The sequence below is a fragment of the Nuphar pumila genome, chromosome 12, assembly GCF_984573655.1.
Source record: "Nuphar pumila chromosome 12, dmNupPumi1.hap1.1, whole genome shotgun sequence".
In the NCBI taxonomy this organism is placed as follows: domain Eukaryota; kingdom Viridiplantae; phylum Streptophyta; class Magnoliopsida; order Nymphaeales; family Nymphaeaceae; genus Nuphar; species Nuphar pumila.
In genome coordinates, this window is record NC_143260.1 from 107,064,881 (window position 1) to 107,087,534 (window position 22,654).

At 39.5% G+C, this 22,654-nt stretch overlaps 2 protein-coding genes across 2 annotated transcripts in view; both read left to right on the top strand.

Annotated features, from left to right (window-relative positions):
• LOC149821503 (GDP-mannose transporter GONST2-like) overlaps positions 1-6,011 on the top strand; it is a 42,181-nt gene extending 36,170 nt beyond the window's left edge. The window contains exons 5-6 of the mRNA XM_089981961.1: positions 5,631-5,770; positions 5,948-6,011. Coding sequence (XP_089838087.1) covers positions 5,631-5,770; positions 5,948-6,011 — 204 coding nt within the window. The remainder of the gene's footprint in view (positions 1-5,630; positions 5,771-5,947) is intronic.
• A 12,259-nt stretch (positions 6,012-18,270) lies between these two features.
• The window catches only part of LOC149821504 (GDP-mannose transporter GONST2-like), a 54,152-nt gene continuing 49,768 nt past the window's right edge, over positions 18,271-22,654 (top strand). The window contains exons 1-2 of the mRNA XM_089982979.1: positions 18,271-18,393; positions 19,164-19,262. Coding sequence (XP_089839105.1) covers positions 18,274-18,393; positions 19,164-19,262 — 219 coding nt within the window. The 5' untranslated portion in view covers positions 18,271-18,273. The remainder of the gene's footprint in view (positions 18,394-19,163; positions 19,263-22,654) is intronic.

The window sequence follows — 22,654 nt, forward strand, 5'->3', positions numbered from 1 at the left end:
TCTTATGGATCAGACTTGATTTGTTTAGGTTTAGGGTTGTCGCCCTTGCCTTGTATAAATTCTTTCTTTTCTTTCTCTCTTATATATGCCCTTGCCTTGTAGTAAATGCCCTTTTTACTAGCAGCTTAGTTAAAACTACATAAAAAAACCCCCTATTTTTTGGTCAAATGAGGGCGTTGACCCTCATTTGACTAAAAAATTCAAGGCGTATACGCCTCGGCTTGAGGCGCGCTGTCTCGAGGCGTGCGCCTCAAGGCGTATATGAGGCGCACGCCTCGGGGCTGTTGCGCTTTGTACATGCGTCTCAATGCATAAAGCCCCTTGCCTTGAGGTGAGACGCGCTTTTTGCGCCTTGAGGCGCATTTTTAATAACACTGGTCCTTCATTTCAGTTTCAGCCACACTAGTTTTTATTTTATTTTAGTTTCAGTCACTAGTGTCTTTCGGTTGTCAAACAGTCTATCAATGGATATTTCAGGTAATTCGGGGCTTTCTTCCAACTTCCTGGGACAGCTAGTCTCGGAAAAGCTAACGACAAACAATTATCTGACTTGGAAAAGGCAAATTGCTCCTTTTATTCGAAGTCAAGATCTTTCAGGCCACTTGGATGGCTCTACTCCAATGCCTCCAGAATTTATCACAACCGAAGCCAAAGTGGATGGAGGATTGCCGAATATTATTCGCAATCCTGCATTTGTTACTTGGATGAAGCGCGATCAGGCCCTTGTCGCGTACATCACTTCCATATTGTCACAAGAAGTATTGATTTCCATTCCTGATGATTGCACATCTAAAGTTTTGTGGGAGGATTTAGCTCAGACCTACTCTCAGATATCAGAGGCTAAAGTGCTGTTTCTTAAACGCGAATTTCAGATGTTAAGAAAGGGGGCAATGAGCATTATTGAATTCTTAAATCAAGTCAAAAGCATCACAGATCAATTAGCCATGGTTGGATATCCAGTGTCAGATAAAGAGAAGGTGCAGCAGACACTGAATGCCTTGGAATCAGAGTATCATGTTCTTGTGACCTCTTTATTATGCTTGCCTACGTTACTCAACTTTGAGGAATTACGTGCCAAGCTCTTTCAGTACGAGATGACTCTGAAAAGCATGTCTGATACTTCAGCAGGACAATCATCTACGCATGAGGTTCTTGCCACAGGGATGATGGTTGATCGTGCACGATGAGGACGTGGCAAAGGCAAGGGAACTCCCATCTAGGGTGGACGTGGGTTACTACCTATACCAAATTCCACAGTCAGTTTTTCAAAGAACGTTCCCACATGCTATTAGTGTAATAAACGATGTCACATCAAAGCCAACAGCTGGTTCAACCCACAAAACTGGAATAGAGCTCAAAACAATAAAAATGTTGCTACATCAGGAACTGCAGGTACATTTTGGGTCAGTGATGATGCTAAGGATCTTCTCTTATCTGCGATGACAAACTTGAACCTGAAACAGAATGATGATGGAATATGGTATGTTGACTCTGGGCCAGCAACTCATGTCACTGGCAATGCAGGTAAGTTCTCTACTTTGGTTCCCTATTTTGGTAAATCTAATATTGTAACTGGAGATGGGACTCACCACCCTATTTCAAACATAAGCAACGACCTCATTCCTTTGTCTGAGTCATCTATTTCTTTATCTGATGTTGTTAATGCACCAAATATAAAGAAAAATATTGTCTCTGTTTCTAAGCTTGTTGACTCTACCAATTCATTTGTGGAATTTACTCCTACTTCTGTCTTTGCCAATGATCTTTAAACGAAGGAGATGTTTGCTAAAGGAGAGCGACGTGGAAACATGTATGTCTTCAGTGAAGATCTAGCCTCCAGTGTCTTGAAGCCCAAGCCTGATCACCTCTCTGAAAACGTCCTAAGTTTATCCAAATGTAATAAGCCAGATCTCTGGCATTCTCGTCTTGGTCATTGTAGTCAAGTCTTTATTGAAAAGTTAGTGTCCAATGGTTTTCTTTAAGAGTCTGTTTCACTTTCATTAAAGAATAAAATGTGTTCCAGTTGTCAAGTTTGCAAGAGTCATGTACTTCCCTTTCATCAAATAAATAAAAGATCTTCTATCCCTTTTGAGATAATATGCTCTGATGTTTGGGGTCCAGCTCCCAATCCTTCTTCTTCAGGAAGTAAATACTATGTATCTTTTATTGACAGTTTCTCTCATTTTACCTGGATATTCTTCATGAAACACAAATCAGAGGTTTTTCTTATTTTTCGTCACTTTCATGCCTATGTTAAAAATCAATTCTCCCAAAATATTCAAATTCTCCAGTGTGATGGAGGTGGTGAGTATTCCTCCAAAGAATTTTTAGATTTCCTCCAAGATAATGGGATACATCGTAGAGTTTTTTGCCCGTATACTCCACAACAAAATGGAATTGCTGAACGTAAACACAGACATATTGTGGAAAGTGCAATGAGTATGATGCATGGTTGTAATTTGCCTATCAACCTTTGGACAAAAGCTTTTCACACTGCCACTCATGTGATAAATCGTCTTCATATGCCTATCCTTGAAAATCAGTCTCCCTATTATGTTCTCTTTGGAATACAACCTAATTATGATGAATTACGAGTTTTTGGATGCACATGTTATGTACATGTTGACAAATCCATGAGAAACAAATTTCAAGACAAAGCCTCTATATGCCAGTTTGTAGGTTATGCAAATGAACACAAGGGGTACAGGTGTTATGACCACATCAATAAGAAGATCAAAATTTTCAGAAATGTTGTCTTTGATGAAAGTAGCTTTTCAGAAAATAAAGCCAACTATGATCGTGAACATGGTGTTATGACTGATAATTGGTATAATCCATGGCTCAGTGCTGAACTTATTTCACATGCAGCTGAATGTACCACTTTGGCTCCTGAAAACATACATGATGAGACGGTTTCAAATAAGATGTTGGAAACAGAATGTCAGAGATACAAAGGGAACGTCTACACCACAAGACCCAGAGTGCAAACAGATGCACCTGTTGGAGAACACATGACATTCCCCAATAACATAGAGGCACCAAGAAGATCAAGCAGGATAAGACATCCAATTGAAAAATGGGTAAGTTACGATAACTTCTTTATGGATTTTCAAGTTTTCCTATCCAAGGTTGAAAAACATGAAGAACCACTTGGGTTTTGTCAAGCTGCTCAATCTAACAAATGGATTGAGGCAATGAATGAGGAAATAGAGGCACTTCATGAGTGTCGAACATGGGAGATAGTTGGTCGTCCCCCAGATAAAAATGTTGTTGGCTCAAAATGGGTGTATAAGATTAAATATAAACCGGATGGGAGCATTGAACGATACAAGGCACGTCTTGTTGCCAAAGGTTTCACCCAAGAATATGGTGAAGATTATGATGAGACCTTCAGCCCAGTAGTGAAAATGGGAACCATTCGTATTATCCTCGGCTTGGCTATTGAACATGGGTGGAGCCTTAGTCAACTTGACGTCAAAAATGCGTTTCTTCATGGGGACTTAAAAGAAGAGGTCTATATGGAGCAACCTCATGGTTATGCAGAGGGAGACCCAAAAGCATATGTATGTAAATTAACCAGAGCATTATATGGTTTAAAACAAACCTCCAGGTCATGGTTTGAAAGCTTCTCCTCAGAGATTCAGAACCACGGTTTTATTCGTTCCCAACTAGACCATTCTTTATTCATATACAGGGATGGAACCACTGTAGTTTTTTTGCTTATATATGTTTATGATATAGTGGTCACTGGCAATGCTCCAGAGCATATTCAACAAATTAAAGTTTTGCTGAATATGCGATTCAAGATGAAAGATCTTGGAAAGCTAAGATATTTTCTTGGTGTAGAGGTGGACAGACAGGATGGAGAAATGTCATTAACTCAACACAAATACACTCTTGATCTTTTGGCCAAAGCAGGAATGACAGATTGCAAACCTGTGCCTACACCCAGTGTTGTCAATCAAAAACTCAACATTTGTGATGGCGAGTTGTATCCTGATGCAAGCAAGTATCGCAGTTTAGTCGGCATGTTACAATACCTTACTTTTACTAGACCAGATATTGTATATTCTGTAAATCAAGTATCTCAGTTTATGCATGAACCAAAAACTGGTCATATGGATGCCGTCAAACGTGTTCTCCGATATCTAAAAGGCACGGTGGGTGATGGACTCAAATATGCTCAATCTTCGTGGGCAACACTGAAACATGACATATTGGCCTATACAGATGTAGACTGGGCAGGAGACCCAGATGAAAGGAGGTCGGTTTCAGGATACTGTGTTTTCATTGGAAGCAATCTTATCTCATAGAGTAGCAGAAAACAGAAACTGTGGCAAGGTCTAGCACGGAGGCAGAATATAGATCTATGGCAGCTACCACAACAGAAGTAACCTGGGTTAGGCATCTCCTTACAGAAATGGGAGAGAGTATCTCAAGTTCAATCCTTATGTGTGATAATAGAAGTGCTGTACAAATTGCGTTCAATCCTGTTCATCACGGTCGGACTAAACATATTGAGATTGACCAACATTTCATCAGACAAAAGATAGCAGACAAAGAGATTGAACCGGTCTATGTGCCTTCAGAAGACCAAGTTGCTGATATGTTCACAAAGGGTCTCACAAGTAACCGTTTTTGGTATCTGAAGAACAAGTTGCACATGGTTCAATCTCATGCACAACTTGAGGGAGGGTGTTAGAATACAGATCGGATATGTATCCAGTAGAGAATCCATATAGTCCACGTGTATGTTATAGTGTAATGTAATATACATTACTAACACAGGGTAGTTTTGTCATTGTAAAAGATTTGTAAAACCTATTTTATCTTAATGAAGTTTAGTGCAGCCATCGTGAATTCAGAGTGGCTGCCGATTCCAAGAAAAGAACGTGGTCTCTTCTCTCTCCTCTCCCCTTCCATTCCTTATGAGTTTTCAGGACAAAGTCTGCCAACCAAAGGCAGTTTTATCACCAGTTGGGGTCCGATCATGGTCGACTCGGGCGATTCTCGAGTCAACTCGCCGGGCTTGCCAACTATGAATATTACACAAAATTATTATGCAAAATTTAAAAACAAAAAAATTGAAACCATTTCAAACTTAATCAAGATTGAAAAACAACAACAATATGAGCTCAACCAAACACAATAATTTTTGAAAAGGCAAGAAAACATAAAGACATTCAAAAGAGCTCAATCATGTGCTTAGGATCAACCAAGAAACAATGATTGTCTCAAAAAGAATTTGAAGGAGCAACAACCAACTTTTAATAGTTGTTCTTTTTCAAAAACAAATGCTTTCTCATATAAAATTCATGATGGTAGTTGGTCTTCCAAATTTTGCATGCTTTTCCTTTTATCTGAATCATAATGTTTGTCTTTATACTCATTTTGTAGTTACTGTAAGCTAAATATTTGATAATCCTTAATTTGGTGATTTCTCAGCTTTGTGTAGTTTTCTTTAACTAATTTGATAGAAAAAGTCAGAATTGTAATGGTGCAAATTACGTACACTTGGTTCCTATGTGTAGGAGATTGTTCTGAGTTGACCCATCTTCTTACTAGATGGAGTTGTTAAGCAGGGATTTGTGTCAGGAACTGATCAGTGCTCTCATTTTCATTTTTGATAGAATCTTGTTGCTGTCATAATTGTTCTTACACTAAGCGCTTTTGGAGTAGTCACCACCGAAAAGCTCACATGGAGGCTTGTACGAGTTTGGATTCCTGTTAACATAATATTCATTGGCATGCTTGTGACAGGCATGTACAGGTATACAAATCTTCGACTATAGTTTTCCCCAAAATCATGATTATAGAATTAAAATTTTATTGGAATTAGGGAAGCAAGAACACCACTAATTTAAATTGGTTTCATGGCATATATATCATAATTTATGCCATTGCAAATATTAATTAAGAATTCACAAAATGTTTAGTTATGGTACAGTTCATTGTTACCTGCTGCTTCCTCTACAAGTGGATGCTTACTGAACTTGGATGTGGCAATATAATAGAATAGGTGGAATGAGTGTTTTTTTTTTGGAAAATTAAAACTCTACTAGTACTAAGACTTCAATTTTACCCTGAATAGACTCTGTAGCATAGTTTGAGAATCCAGTAACCATGTGGACTTATTGGGTCTTGACTTGTGACTTAATCATGTTGATCCATGATGCACCCAGACTTTTGTTTACTTCTATTTGATATATGAAATGTAGAATGAATAATAGAATATGTAGAAACGAGAGAGAGAGAGAGAGAGAGAGAGAGAGAGAGAGAGAGAGAGAGAGAGAGAGAGAGAGAGAGAGAGAGACGTCAAAATCAATTTTAGGTCTAATCTCCTCTAGTTTAAATAGAGATTAGCCAAAAGAATAAATTTACAATTGGGTCCTTCATTATTTAGAAAATACCAAAGCAACCTTAAGAATAAATAAACTTTAAAAAGGTCGACTTATCTTAACACTCCCCCTCAAGCTGGAGCATAAATATCAATCATGCTCAGCTTGCCGCAACATTTTGAGAAACTGGACCTGGCAAGAGGCTTTGTAAAAATATCTGCAATTTGATCCTCAGAGATTACATGCTTGGTAGAGATATGTCCAGCTTGAACCATATCTCTTATGTAGTGGCAGTCAACTTCAATATGTTTTGTCCTCATGAAATACCGGATTGTTGACTATATATGTAGCCGCCTTGTTATCACACATCATCACCATAGGAGATGAAACCTTCACTTGAAGATCAGTCAGCACAGTTCGCACCCATATCAATTTAGTTGCCGTTTGGGCCATAACCGTATATTCTGATTCGGCACTCGACCTAGCAACCACGGTTTGCTTCTTGCTTCTCTAAGAAATTAAGTTACCTCCCACAAATACACAGAATCCTGTGGTAGATTTCCTATCCTCTACCCAGCATAATCAACATCAGAGTAAACAACTACTTCCAGGGTACCCCCTTTCTTGAATAATAACCCTTTTCCAGGAGAAGATTTTAAGTACCTGAGTATCATCATTGTAGCATTCCAGTGTACCTCAGTCGGTTTGTCCATGAATTGGCTAACCTTGCTTACAGCGAAAGCAATATCAGGTCTAATCACTGTCACATATAGTAACTTCCTTACCAATGAGCGATAGGTCTTGCTATCAACAGGTTTTGACCCCTCATCCAATAAATGAACTTTGTGATCCATGAGAATATTTGCTGGTTTAGCTCCCAACATTCATGTCTCTTTTAATAAATCAAGAACATACTTCCGTTGGGACAAAACCACTCCCTCACTGCTCCTGGCCACTTCAATGCCCAGAAAGTATTTAAGTGGACCAAAGTCTTTTGTAACAAAATGTTTTTGAAGATGAGCCTTTGTAGCTGCAATATCTTTCATGTTATCTCCTGTGAGGATGATGTCATCCATATAAACCACCATAACTACTAGGCCTGAGTTAGTTTTCTTAATAAATAATGTGTGGTCTGACGCTGACCTATTAAAACCAAACTTTGACATCACCTCAAACAACTTTTGAAACCATGCACGAGAACTTTGCTTTAGACCATATATCGCATTTCTTAATTTGCACACCTTCTGACACTCCCCCTCAACCTCGAATGCAGGAGGTTGTTGCATGTAGACTGTCTCAGATAAATCCCCATATAGGAATGCATTTTTCACATCTAGTTGATACAAACTCCATTCATGATGAACAACTATAGAGAGAACAAGACGGATGGTGCCCATCCGTGCTACAGGAGAAAATGTCTTAAAGAAATCAACACCATATGTCTGAGTATAACCTTTTGCTACTAACCTCGCCTTGTATCTTTCAATTGACCCATCTGAGTTGTACTTAATGATATATACCCATTTGCATCCAACAATGTCCGCATCCAACGGGGGATCAACAAGGTCCCATGTCTGTTGAAACAGTAAAACATCAATTTCATCTTGCATAGCCTGCTTTCACCTGCTATCGAGTACTGCCTTTTGATAACTCAGAGGAATAGTTTCAGCAGATAAGGCTGAAATAAATGATTTCATCTGATTACCAATTCTGGCATCTGACACAAACTGAGACATAGGATATAATGTACATTGTCGTGTCCCCTTTCGTAGAGCGATTGGCTTGTTATCATCAACATGAATGTCATTGCTATCCAGAGTACTTACCTCTGGAGAAGAAGAAGATGGAGGGACCGGAGGAGGTGGAGCTCTACGTACATACACCAATGGAGGATTGTGAAACCGTGAGGTAGGTGGAGTTGGATTCGGTAATGGGCGCACCGATTCCAAAGGAACAGGAGGAACATGAAGAGGAAATGAGTCATATTGATCAGCTTGCATCCTATATGGAATAGACTCCAAGAAGGATACATCCGTACTGACATACTTTTGACAGGAAATCGGATCATAACATTGATACCCCTTTTGTTTTTTTGGATAGCCTATAAACATACACTTAGTGGCTTGAGTTGCTAATTTATCACGGTCAGGTCCGAGTCGGTGCACAAAACAAACACACCCAAATACTTTGGGCGAAAGAGAGAAGAGGGGTATATTAGGATATATGATTTGCAAAAGAATTTGGTCTTCCACGGATGATGAAGGCATGCGGTTGATCAAATAACAAGCTGTGGTAACCGCATCACCCCAATATGAAGCAAGAACAATGGATTGAATCATAAGTGTGCGGGCTACATCAAGGAGGTGTTTGTGTTTTCGCTCAGCCACCCCATTTTGTTGGGAAGTATAGGCACAAGTGGTTTGAGGTTGAATGCTATGGTCTCAATAAAATTGCAATAATGTTTTGGTTTTAAACTCAAGGGCATTATTAGTGCGGATAATCTTGACAACAGATTCAAACTGAGTTTTTATTTCAATAACTAATGATTTGAGGATACTAGGAACTTCAGATCTTTCTTTTATTAAGAACACCTAAGACATTTTAGAAAAATCATCGACAATAGCAAGATAATAACGACATTGGGTCCTGGTAGAAATCTTACTAGGACCACATACATCCGCATGAAGAAGTTCAAAGACCTTATGACTGGACTAACTCTGACTAGAAGGAAACGAACTCCGATGATGCTTGCCCAATTGACATGCTTCACACTGGAATGATGTAGTGGACAGAATTTGAGGAATGACACGACGAAGCTTCGATAATGAAGGGTGTTGGAGACGACGATGCCACTGAACAGGACTCGAGGAAGAATCGACTGCAGCATAAATGTTTCCCACAGGGTGATATAGATAGTAGACTCCATTTTCTTTATAGCCTCCACCAATCTTCTTCCCCGTCACCAAATCCTGAAAATGGCAGCACACATGATCAAATATCACTCTACAATTTAGCTCTTTTGGAAGGCAACCAACTGAGAGTAAACTTTGAAGAAATGAAGGAGCATGAAGGACATTGTTCAACTGCATGGAAGAAGATATAGAAACATTTCCCTGACCAATAACCGGGCAGGAACTCCCATCAACTAATGAGACTTCCTGATGTGCAGTAATAGCCTTTAGATCTGAATTTTTTTGAGAGTTTCCACATAGATGTCTAGATGCACCAGAGTCAATAATCCTCTTACTATCATGGGGAGAAAGATGATCTCCTGTTGAATAGGCCACATCAGCTACAGGAGAAGAGGAACTTGAAGGACGATGAGCGACCAGTTCATCATATTCTGCACGACTAAGAGTAATACAATCACTGGGAGAATTGGTTTCATTCGCTACCTCTAATTTTGTAACATTAGCTTCTGGAACATTAGGCTTCAATGTAGAAAAGGTAGGCTGTAAAACTCACTAAATAAAAAAAAAATTGTATTGGACCCGGGCCAGGTCGGGTTTGGACCCGACCCGGGCCCCTTTTCATTAGGGTTTTAGTAACCCGACTCCCGAGCCCCGCACCCCCCCCCCACCTGCGATATCGGGCGAATTAGGGAAACCCATCGAGGGTTTCCCCATTCATCGCCCCCCCTGTGCCCTTTAAGAACTGTGTAGGAGGGCGAGGGGAGGCACGCCTCCCTCTCGCAGTCCTTCGCCCCCAACGCGCCGACCTCCTTCTTCCCTGCGCACGCCACCAGCGCCGCCCTCGATCCCCTCGTGACGACCCCCCTCCTCCTCTGCTGCGCACGCCACTGATGCCGGCCACCGCCTCCCAGGTACACCGTTCTCCTCCCTCTTCTCTTCCTCACCCCCCCCTCTCTGTCACCTCGCCGGGAGGCCGACAGGCGGCTCACAGCCCCTGCTGCGGCCTCCCACCTCCCCTGTGCCCATCGGGGGCCCGACAGGTGGCCTATGGGCCCCCTGTCGTTCCCTTTTCCCTATGGGAATTCGTCGTAGTGCCGGCAGGGGACCGAGGCCCCTCCGACACCCCCCTCACCCCTGTGGGTAATAGGGAAACTGACGGGAGGTCGGTTGCCCTCCCTGTCACCCCCGCCTCGGTCTCTCTCTCTGGCAGGGGTTAGTCCCCCTGCCACCTCTCGATCACCGGTAGGCAGGGGCAATGCCCCTGCCGCTTATTGTTTCCCAGCAGGCGGGGGCTCGCCCTGCTGCCTCTAGGGTTTTGGCGCGCAGGGGTAGTGCCCCTGCCGCCTTCCTGTCTCGGCTGGCAGGGGCAATGCCCCTGTCGCCCTTTGTTTCGCTGGGCTGGCAGGGGCTCGCCCCCTGCCCCTCTTGGCTTCTGGGAGGGCAGGGGATATCCCCCTGCTGCCCCTTGATTCTCGGCACGCAGGGGCTTGTCCCCCTGTCACCCCCGTCCCGAGCTCTCTCCCTCTCTCTGTCGGCAGGGGTTGCCCACCTGCCGCCTCTCAACTGTCGGCAGGGGCTGGCCCTTGCCTCCTTGTTGCTGTCGGCAGGGGCTAGCCCCTGCCGTCTCTTGGCTGTCGGAAGGGGCTCAGCCCCTGCCGCTTCAATGTTGTCGGCAGGGCTGCCCCCCCTGCCGCTTCGATGCTGTCGACAGGGGCTGGCCCCCTGCCGTCTCGTGCTGTCGGCAGGGGCTGGCCCCCCTGCCGCTTCGATGCCGTCGGCAGGGGCTCAACCCCTGTCGCTTCGTTGCTGTCGACAGGGGCTGGCCCCCTGCCGCCTCAGTGCTTTCGACAGGGGCTCAGCTCTTGTCGCCCCGCTGTTGTCGCTTTTCTGATTTCGGCAAACAGGGGCACACCCCTGCTGCCTCTCTCTTTTTCGATCGACAAGCCTGGCTTTCTATTTCTCCGCATGATAAATAATGTAGCATTGAATATTTATACTTTTGCAGACATCACATTTAACCCCGCTCTGGCTTCGCGGCCTGAGCCTCGTATCATCTACACCCGTAGACGCACACAGCTGCGTGACATCCCGAGATAGGGGAAAGTCGCACGAGGATTTTGGATGAATAAAATAAAATAAGACTCCTGAGATAGAATAGTTATTTTACATACCTGCTTATCTAAAGAAGTATTTAATTTATGAATTTCTAGTCAGTGTTTTACTCCTTCTGATTCTTTTGAAACTACATGCTTAGAGTAAACTCTATGGGTAGACTCATTCTAGAGAGAATCAAGTAGTTTAATTGGTATACCTGTTTACCTGTAGGACTTCTTGACTTGTGATTGTCTGTCCTGCATGCTTATCCTTTTGAAATTGCATACTTAATGTAAACTTTGTGAATAGACTCATTTCTGGAGAGAAACCCACTGCAATTACTATTATAACCGAACCTTAAGGCAGAGATGGTATAAATTTGACAAGAGGTCATGGAGTACCTTGAAGTGGGAACTCAACACTTTATTGATATAGATGGGATAATGTCGGCCTCCACAGGCCAATTGCTCAAAGAGCAATATATGTCATGCATGAACCAAAAGAATCATAAAACTTTATATGTTGCCCTCTCATCCTAGTTGTACCTCTAGGAATGTACGATTGTACTTTTGGACAAGTACGTCCCATGTGGGTTACGATGGTTGGATGATGAGGTTGTATCAACCTCGATGCGTGCATTTAGCACAATGCTGAGATCACATAAATGGTGACCATTCGCCTTCACAGGCAAGATGCTCGAGTGGGTCTAATAGACCATAGCATGTAGGATGGGGCGGCGGTTAAGAAACCCCCGTCGTACCCATTCGACCTTCACGGTTCATCAAGGGAGAGGATGGATGGTACAAAAACTCCGATGGACAGGTTGTTAACAGCCATCCCACGGGCAAAAGACTCGGCTTCCCCAGTCATCTGAGTTAGGGGAATTGGGATTACCATAAAGTATCCTAGGTGGTAACTCCCAGGTACTTCTGCAGAAGTTGGATGCATCAATGGGCCACGAATGCGTTTGGGGATTTACTCTCTTGGTCATTGACCGTCCCCTTAGGAGCGGAATCAGTCAACCATCCGGGTTAATGAAAACACCTGACATAATAAACCCCTGGATCGGTCTCGGCTGTTTCTACGTTTCGCGTCTGTGCGTACCCACAGGCCAGTTAATATCAGAACTTAAAGAATATTTTCTTGAATAGTTGTAGATGATTGAGACTTACACTGCTTGAAATGCTTCAACTAACAGCTCTTTGCACATATTACACTTGTTAGAATAGATTACAATTGTATTGATTGTTTTAATATCATAACTGCTTATCTCATGAATGTCCTGCTTTATTTTCATTCTACTTATCTGTTCGTGCACCTACTGGTTTGTTATGAAACTGACCCATTTCATGGGCAGGTGAGTTGTAGGACTTCATAGGCGGCCGATGACGTGGTGCAATATGGATCAAGATTTACCTTTTTTCTGCTGGCGGCTTGACTCTGAGTCTTTTTGAGTTTTCTTTAGATTATTGAACTTTGGAAAAATGCTCATTTTGTAATAAACTGCAGATTTTAAATCTATTGCCTTATTTCCTCAAATCCTTTAAGTTGTTCATGTGAATGATGGTTTTTCAGCTAACGTACCCAGGATTGTTGACTTGTGCTCCTTTCTAAATGTCTTCCGCTGTCGTTTTTAAAAGTTAAAACTTTAAATCTTTGAAAGGTTTTTCGATAATGTTTTCGAAATCACAAGTCGAAATTTTGGGGCATTACATAGGCCGTCCATATTTATCCCAGCAACGATTTTCTAATTGTCCTGATTTTCTGCAAAAGGTACATTGGAGTTTACCTCTACCTCCCATACTTCTGCCAAGACCTCGTCCTCTAACATTAAGAGTATTTCCTCGTCCATAACTAGATGGAACAGTTAAGGCAGATGACTGAGATGCAAGTTGAGATTGTGGAAGAGAGATGACAAGTCTACTTAAACGATTATATGCATTAGCAAGATTAGGAACATCAGACCCGGTCAACATTTGGACTTTAGCTACTGAAAACTTTGAAGATAAGCCTGTGAGGAACCAAGCAACCATAGTCTGTTCTTGATGGTCCTTCTGTTTTGAACAACACAGTGGCCTATGAGCATTAAGTCTTTCAAAAACATCTTTAATGGACGCATAGTACTGGGCCAAGGTCTGATCACCTTGTTGCAAATTATATATCTCCTGTTCAACTTAGAGAATACAACTCACATTAATCTCTTGAGAGTACGTATCTCGAAGATTCTCCTACATATGTTTAGCTGCATTATAATAAATTAGACCATCTGCAATGAGGTTCGATGCTATTCATGATCCATGACATAACAATGTCATTATCTTCTTCCCAAGTAATGTATTTTCCCGTTTTATCATTTGGTTCAGTTTCCAACAAAATATGTTTTCTACGATGTCCAGACACCGACATCATAAACGTTTTGGACCACCTTGCATAGTTTGTTTCATTTAATTTCACGGAAGAACCATAAGAAAAAGGATTTGCGAAGACTTTATATTCCTCAATAGTCTCATTCTTGTAATCAGATTTATGAACTTCACCCATAATGAATAACACCAACTCAGAAGTCACTACCAATAACGCTGCTGCAATAAACGTCCACGTGTAAAAAAAAACTGTCACAGTTTGTAAATCTGATAGATTACCAGAAGATCATTCAAATTTACTCTCCAATCAACTAAGAAATCAGATCTGAATGCATCAAGAACGCACGATCTGCTCCACACTATGCAGATCCAAGACGGTGATGAGACTAACCACGACACCAGATCTATGATCAGATCTGAACTAACCAGAACATATATGAAAAAAAACAGATTCACAACTATTTAATAAAAATTTTCTCCATGACATCCAGGTCCACGACTGAACAAAAGATGCATTTAATCGATGATCTGATATGAACGCATCAAAAACAAACTGCTCCACACGATGCAGAACTCACGACGACACCAGATCTGTGATCAGATCTGAACTCACCAGAATAATGATCAAATCTAAAAAAATATGCAGATCCATGACCATTTAATATTTTTTTTCTTCGACATCCATGTCTACGATTGAACAGTATATTTAATCTTCACCACACTCAGATTTGTGATCAGATCTGAACCAACGAGAGCATACGATAAAAAAAAATGCAGATCCACGACAATAGACTGCATTTAATAAAAAAAATGACTATCAACTGTCACCCACTTCACGACTTCTGCACAACACCCATACCTGTATCCACGTGATCTGGTCGACAGAGATACATAGAACCACCACGACTATTAGATCTGATTATAGATCTGAGTCATGACTCTTGTCAGACCTCGGATCTGTACCACTCGTTCTTAAAAAAAAAAAATCAGACACACCTTTAGATATGATCCCCTTCACGCACTCTAATATCCTTCACTCAAGCTTTAGCGCAGAACACGAGATCACGCTCCCAAGGTCGACTGCTCTGATACCATGTAGAATAAATAATAGAATATGCAGAGAGAGAGAGAGAGAGAGAGAGAGAGAGAGAGAGAGAGAGAGAGACGTCAAAATCAATTTTCGGTCTAATCTCCTCTAGTTTAAATGGAGATTAGCCAAAAGAATAAATTTATAATTGGGTCCTTTATTATTTAGAAAATACCAAAACAACCTTAAGAATAAATAAACTTTAAAGTGGTCGACTTATCTTAACATGAAACATTACAAATATTTATGAACAGAAAAACTGTATAGAATGGCATACATTTTGCTAACATCAAAAGATTAAAACTTATGTGTAATTAGGAACAGTTAGTGGTTTAACTAATATCTATGAAAAAATGTGAATGACAAAAACTGCATTCATCATATTTGTTTTATTGAACTTATGTATCAAGCTTCACGAAATGAGAATTTGATTGTGAACTTGTGATATCAGTATAAGTAATTAAGATTTTCAAATGTAAAAACAATGCCACGAGTGTGCTATCAAAAGTTCTATACACACGACTAGTCATCCATCACGAAAACCTAAAAAAATTGAAAATGTGAAGGCAGGTACATGTGGACTGGGTCAACCAACTGGTATAACCCAATAGGTGTGGCGATCTCACTTAAATCGGACGGCCTGAAATACCCATATATAATACCCCCTAAACCCCACCCTAAATCCTCCTCTCTCCCTCATTCGCATGCACGACCCTCTCCCTCTTTGCACATTGCCGGACCGGAGGAGGATTGACCACCAGAGGACGATCCACCACCCCTCCCTCTCGTCTTTGTCCTTCTCTGCACGCCGGAGAGAGCCCTCTCTCCACTGTGCGACCCACACACGACCCTCTCCCTCTCCCTCTTGTCTTTGCTCTTCTTTACACACCAGAAATAGTCTTTGTATGCCAGAGACAGCCCTCTCTCCATTGCACCCTCTTTGTTGCTCGACCCACGCACGACACTCTTGAGGGAGCTCGTCACCAGCCGCAGTCCATTGCCCCTCTCCTCTCTCCCTTTCGCACGCCTAATCGAAGAGAGCTCCACCCATGTTGTGCCCTCCGGTGAGGCTCTCTTTTATGGGAGATAATCAAAACTCAAAAGCGCTAGGTTCTGCCTAGTCGATGGAGTCCCTAAAAAGACTAGTCGAAACTTGGCAGAACTAATCGGTACCTTAATTAAAAAAATATAAAAAATATGCAAATGAACTGCTTCAGGAAACGATTTGTAATGTTGTTGGACAACATATTCAATTGAGGAGATCCACTAGACTGCGTCATCTGCCACACAAGTGGGTGAGTTATGATACCTTTTCCGTTGATTTTAAATTGTTTATGGCCGCTATCTATCAAGAAAAGGAACCATACAATTTTATTGAGGCGTGTAAAAATAATCAGTGGGTTGAAGATATGAATGAAAAAATCAATGCCCTGCATGAATGTGGTACCTAGGAGATTGTGAACATACCCATGGATAAAATTATTGTTGGATGTAGATGAGTCTATAAGATTAAGTATAAGGCTGATAGTAGCATTGAGAGATATAAGGCAAAATTAATTGCCAAAGGGTATACCCCATAACATGGTCTTGACTTTGATGAAACCTTCAGTCTTGTTGTTAGAATGAGGACAATTCATATTATCCTTTCCCTTGTCATCATTTTTGGTTGGCAGTTGGATTAACTTGAAGTGAAGAATGCGTTTCTTCATGGAGAATTATATGAAGAAATATATATGGGGCATCTTTCCGATTATCCCGAAGCTGACATTGCGAAGACTACCTTGAGATTAAGAAAGGCTATCTATGGGCTCAAGCAGACTTCCAGGGCATTGTTTGAGGTATTCAGTACAACAATTCTTTCTATTGACTTCACACGTAGTCAATACGATTACTCTTTATTCACCCACATTGATGATCATGATATAACATTGATTCTTGTCTATGTTGATGACATAATCATAACAGATAACAGTCATTCACGCATCCACGACTTGAAGAACTTTTTACATCATAAGTTTCATAAAAAAGATCTTGGTGTTCTCAGGTATTTTCTTGGTGTACAGGTGGATAGAACACCCAATTCTTTGGCTCTTTCGCAAAGCAAATATGCCCGGGATCTCTTACAACATAGTGGTTTGGTTGAATATAAGTCTGCTAAAATGCCAATGACATTAAATAGAAAACTACATGAATATAGTGAGAATGATGACTTGTTGGACTTCCCAGAAAGATTCAGAAGCATAGTAGGGGCACTTCAATACCTCTCCTTTACAAGACCTGATCTGACCAATACTGTTAACTATGTATCATAGTTCATGCATGCTCTTAGGCGAAGTCATATGGATGCTGTGAAAAGAATTCCTAGATACATCAAAGGCACGCTTATTGATGGTCTTGTATACTCCAAAGTCCAAACCAAACCGACAAATCATTCATATTCGATGAACCTTGTGGTGATTGCATATTCAAGCGCAGATTGGGTAGGTGATCCCTCTATGTGCGTTACAATTTATGGACTATTTTTGGGAAGGCATTTGGTTGCATGGTCTAGCAAGAGACAAAGAACGATAACCAGATAAAGCATGAAAGTTGAATATAGAGCAATGGCTACTGTCACAACTGAAATTTTATGGATTCGTCAATTACTCTCAGCCTTGAGGCAGCGGATAGATAAATCTCTCATATATTGTGATCCTACCTCAGTTTCTATAGTGTAGGGAGTGGGCTATCTTCACATAGAGTTCTAAGTGCAGTGGTGGTTGCAACTAATCCTGTTCAACATGGGAAGGTGAAGCATGTTGAATTGGATCAACATTTTGTTCGCGAACTAGTGGAGGATAAGTACAACCAAGTTTTATTTATGGAGAACATCAAGTGGCTGATCTCTTCACCAAACCATTACCCTTTCTTCGTCATTGGATACTTAAAAACAAACTGTCCATGGTCTTGACCCTTGCACAGTTTGAGGGGGAGTATTAAGGAGACATGAAGAGGATAGAGAGGTATTCTGGTTATAACAGTCCTATTATAATTAGGACTCTAGGTGGCGTCCCAGCTGAAGGTATTTTGGTCATTGTGCTGGACCAGTTTTACTTAAACACAAACTGATGTATAACACTCCTACTGTAACTCCGTATTTTATTCTATACATACACACATAGGGACATCCTCTTGTTCATGAATAGATTATCGTCCCATAGAGTTTCTTCATCCTCTCTCTCTCTCCTTTCTTCTCTTCATCATATACAGGCTGAAACTCTGCCAAAATTAACATGTAAAGCCTGAGATAAATAATGTTAAGGATTCTAATGTTCGATTTGGTCTACATTTATATGGTAATTACAATTTCCTACTCTGTTAAAGGTGAAAAGGTGGCTTTGTTAGGCTAATCTGCTTAGCACAGTATGATTTCTACTAGCTCAGTGCATTTCTGTTTGATGAAGATTAAGTTCTGCTTGTGATTGTACAGTTTGAAGTACATGAATGTTGCAATGCTGACTATCTTAAAGAATGTGACAAATATCCTCACTGCAATCGGAGAAACATATATCTTTAAGAGGCATCAAAACACAAAAGTCTGGGCTGCTTTATTCTTAATGGTATGCTTATGTGCTTCCTTGTGTTTTATGCTGTGATGTATTTATTGTACTTTATTTTCTAACAGGAATCTGATTGTTTTCTATATTCCTACACTGGTAATGTTTGCCTGTATGCTTCATATTTTCTTGTGGATGGTAACCAAATATTTTCATCCTTGATTCTGAAAAAATCCCAGTAAAGTACATTTAATCTGTAGCTTCTTTGATGTGTGTGCTCTATTCATGCTTGTGTGATGGCTAAAATATTTAGATCTTCCTTTCTTTTATGTTTGACTATTTCAATATATTCTTGCCTGTAATCTTACTGATATTTATCTCTGCATGCATAAGAAATAAAGGTCACGTGTCCTATTTCTTCCCTTTTATTTTAAAACTTATCTTTATTTTTAATTTCCAATAAATTAGCCTTTTTAAGAGCATTTTCTTGCTGTTGTACCAGCTTGCATTTTTTTTAATTGTAGGCATAAAAGCTCATCCAGCTCCTTCTGAAAAACATCATTTCTCCTGTACTTTTTGGTAAAATGTCTGATGGATTTTGAATCACCAAAAAAGATGCAACTTTGAAATGTTTGTCATTATGATTGCTGGAAATTTGCATTATAGTTTTACATTTCTCTCCTCTTATGTGTAGCTATACCTCGTTTATCCACCTTATTATTTCACATGTATCTGCTATTATTGCACTATAGATGCTCCCTCATCTTAAATCTTCTTTCCGTTGTCAAAGCTAATCTTAATGTTGCTAATTTATTTCATGGAAGTCCTTGTAGATCATATCTGCTGTAAGTGGAGGCATTACAGATCTCTCATTCGATGCCAGAGGTTATACTTGGCAAGCAATAAATTGCATTCTGACAGCAAGCTACTCTGTGAGTTTATTTCATAGTACTAGTTACATATATATATATTCTTCAAACAAATTTTATTTTGAAATCGAAGCTAGTCAAGTTATTCAAATCATTTATTCAGTCATTCAATACTGTTGATATGTTACCTTTTCTAGATAATCTGAGGCTGTAACTTGTGAATCACAAAGTTGTGGAAGGCCAAGGGGTGTATAATGAGATCTCTGAGAACCGATTGAAGAAGACATTGCCATTTATTACTATGTAATTTATACTGCAGCTTTTATAGCAATATGAACTAGTATCTCCACATAAGTTTGTATTACTGCATTATGACCAGTAAAATGGAATCACATCTTCTGCTTAAGAACTGTTGAATTGGAAAACCAAGTCTTTATTTAATAAGATATTACAGTCTGCGTAATGCATATAAATAATTTGAAAATGCAGATACAGGTTTTTTAAAAAAGGAAAGCTTGCCAAATAACCTGTCTGCTTTATTTTCTTAAGTAGATAAAATGAGAAAAGAGGGTTTTTTGCTCCAAGTGAACCAGTAATGGTGACAGGTCTTATTACATTGCATTCTGTGGGTTTAGAACCCTTCTGAAAATCCATGGCTGCTTTAGTGCTGATGTTTCTGCTATACTAATGCAAAATCTTATCTCGAGATTCTCATTAAAATACTACCAATGTCAGTGTTCTTCTTGACACCTATTTTTTGTCGAGAAAAACTTTTCTGCAGCTGTTGTTTCCCATGCATTGGTCAATGGAATTTGAAATAATCTTCAGGCAAGAATTATCTTAAAGTTTTCCAATTTATGGACATGAATTTATGTGCATTATAAAGAAGCATTTTCCTGCTTATCACTTTACATATGCTGCATTTCTGGAAAGTCCAATTGGGGCAATCTTGAAAGATAACCCTCAGAGGATGATCCTTCTTATGGGAATCATGTTTCATCTCAAGGTTGTAAGTATTGTATCGTTACCCATATCGGTTGGGCCCAACATAAGATATGTATCATATAATAAAAAATCATAAATTTTTAATAAATTTTTTAATTTTTTTTCCAAAAACACAAAAAATCAGAAAAAACAAAAAAAATTCTGAAAACAATCGTAACACATGAAACAATGATGAATTGCACAAAATACGACCATAAAATCACATATGAAGCATTTATATCGCTATGATCTTCATAAGACATCATTAAACATCAAGTATCTCACAAGAACAATGCGAAATATTAAATATCTTGCAATTAAGAATATACCACAAGACTCATACTTTCATATTATATAAACAAAAATATTTTGGCAATAGTTGCACTCGATTTTCAATCGGTTTATACTCATTACTTAAGTGCCCCATTGCCATGTCGGATCATCTGATGCCATCTTTGTTGGAGTGTGGAGCCTGATTTCTACCTTGATATAAATCTCTAATTTTTGCGGATCAATATGAGCCTATATCGTACGATACATACGATACAAATACAATACGCACTCGTATCGATATTCCTTATAGTAACGATATGTATCGTACGATATTATACAATACAGTACGATACATACAACATTGCTTCATCTCATAACATGTTCCTGAATGCAAATTCAGATAGACTGAGCCATAGTCACAAATATTCTGGAGATTTTAAAAAATCTCATGATATATCCACATACCTTAACAATCCCGACAATATAGCAAGGCTTTCGAATTCTCTCCTCTTTTAACTATATTGTGATATTATTATTGCCATTTATCATGACTTATACAAATATAACATGTGATCAATGTAATTTTATAAGAGGGCAATTTGGTACTTTAATTCATTTTCAAAAGACAGAAACTACAAATGCTCATGAGTACCTCCATATGAACAACACCATACCCAATTTGAAAACCAAAGAAGAGGTGGTCAATGAAATGGTGGTCTTCCACAAATGCACGAATAACTCACAAACATGTGTCTATTGGAGACACTACAAGCATGACCCTTGAAAGGGTATAAATGGAAGAACACTTAAAATAAATAATATTTTATTCATACAAAAAATGCTTAAAAAGCATTGATACTTACAAAGGAGGGGATCACCCCTATTTATACAAGAAAGAAGAGGGCATGGAAGAGCTTTTCCATTGGACTATGTCAAACGACTAGTGGTTTAGTCAAGGTCTAAATAGATCTTGATTATGTAGTTCAAATTAAACTACAAAAAGAAAAAGAATAAAAGAAAAAGATAATAAAATAACTATATATTGTATAATTATTTTATTATTAAATAAATAAATAAATATATATATATATATATATATATATATATATATATATATATATATATATATATATATTACATGTTTATATTTTAACACTCCCCCTTAAATTTACGGTATAATGAGAAAAAGTTTGTCTAAGAGAAAGTAAAATCTGGGAGCAGCGAGAGGTTTTGTGAAGAAGTCTGCTAATTGATACTCTGATGTAACATATGGCAGATCAATGGTTCCATGTAATTACTCTCTGACATAGTGACAGTCCATCTCAATGTGTTTGGTGTGCTCATGAAACATTCGGTTGCTTGCAATGTAGATGGTACTTTTGTTGTCACAACACATTTTTGAAGCTTGCGTCGCTTCAGCTTCCATATCTGCTAGCAATCGTCTGAGCCAAACAACTTCCATAGTGGTGGTTGCCATAGTTCTGTATTCAACTTCGGTGGAGAAAAGTGAGACCTTTTCTGCTTCTTGCACATCCATGAAATAAAAAATTTACATAAGAACACATAAAAACCAGTGGTTGAGTGCTTATTATTAGGATCACCTCCCTAGTCAACATCAGTATATGCAATTAAATTTAAAGACGATGAAGCAGATAAGAAGAGTCCTCGTGAAAGCGAGGACTTTAAGTATCTAATAATACACAAAAATATTTCCATATGAACAGAAGTGGGAGCATGCTGAAATTGACTAGTAGTGTGAACAACATGTGCTATATCTGGCCTAATAATGAAAAAATAACAAAGAGCTCCAATAAGCTGTTTGCAAGGAGTAGGGTCATTAAGAAGTTCTCCATTATCAATTTTCATTTTAACGTTGACAACTTTTGGAGTGTCCACTTTCTTATCATCTGTAATTCCAGACCTAAAAACAATATCCAAGTGTTCTTCTCGATTGATTGTGTTCTTGCATGTCCATAAGTGACATTTATTTGTATTTGTTCTATTTTATTACATGGATCTGAATGGAGAGGTTAGGAAAATCTTGTCTTAATATTGATATTATATCATACACACTCTGTTTCTAAGTTTTCGTTACCAAAACTCTGAGGATATTTTCAAGATTTGCTATTCTCTGAAGGAAATTTTGGTTTAGAAATTTTCTCTTGTTTCTAGTCTAAAAAATAAGACAAATGTCATGA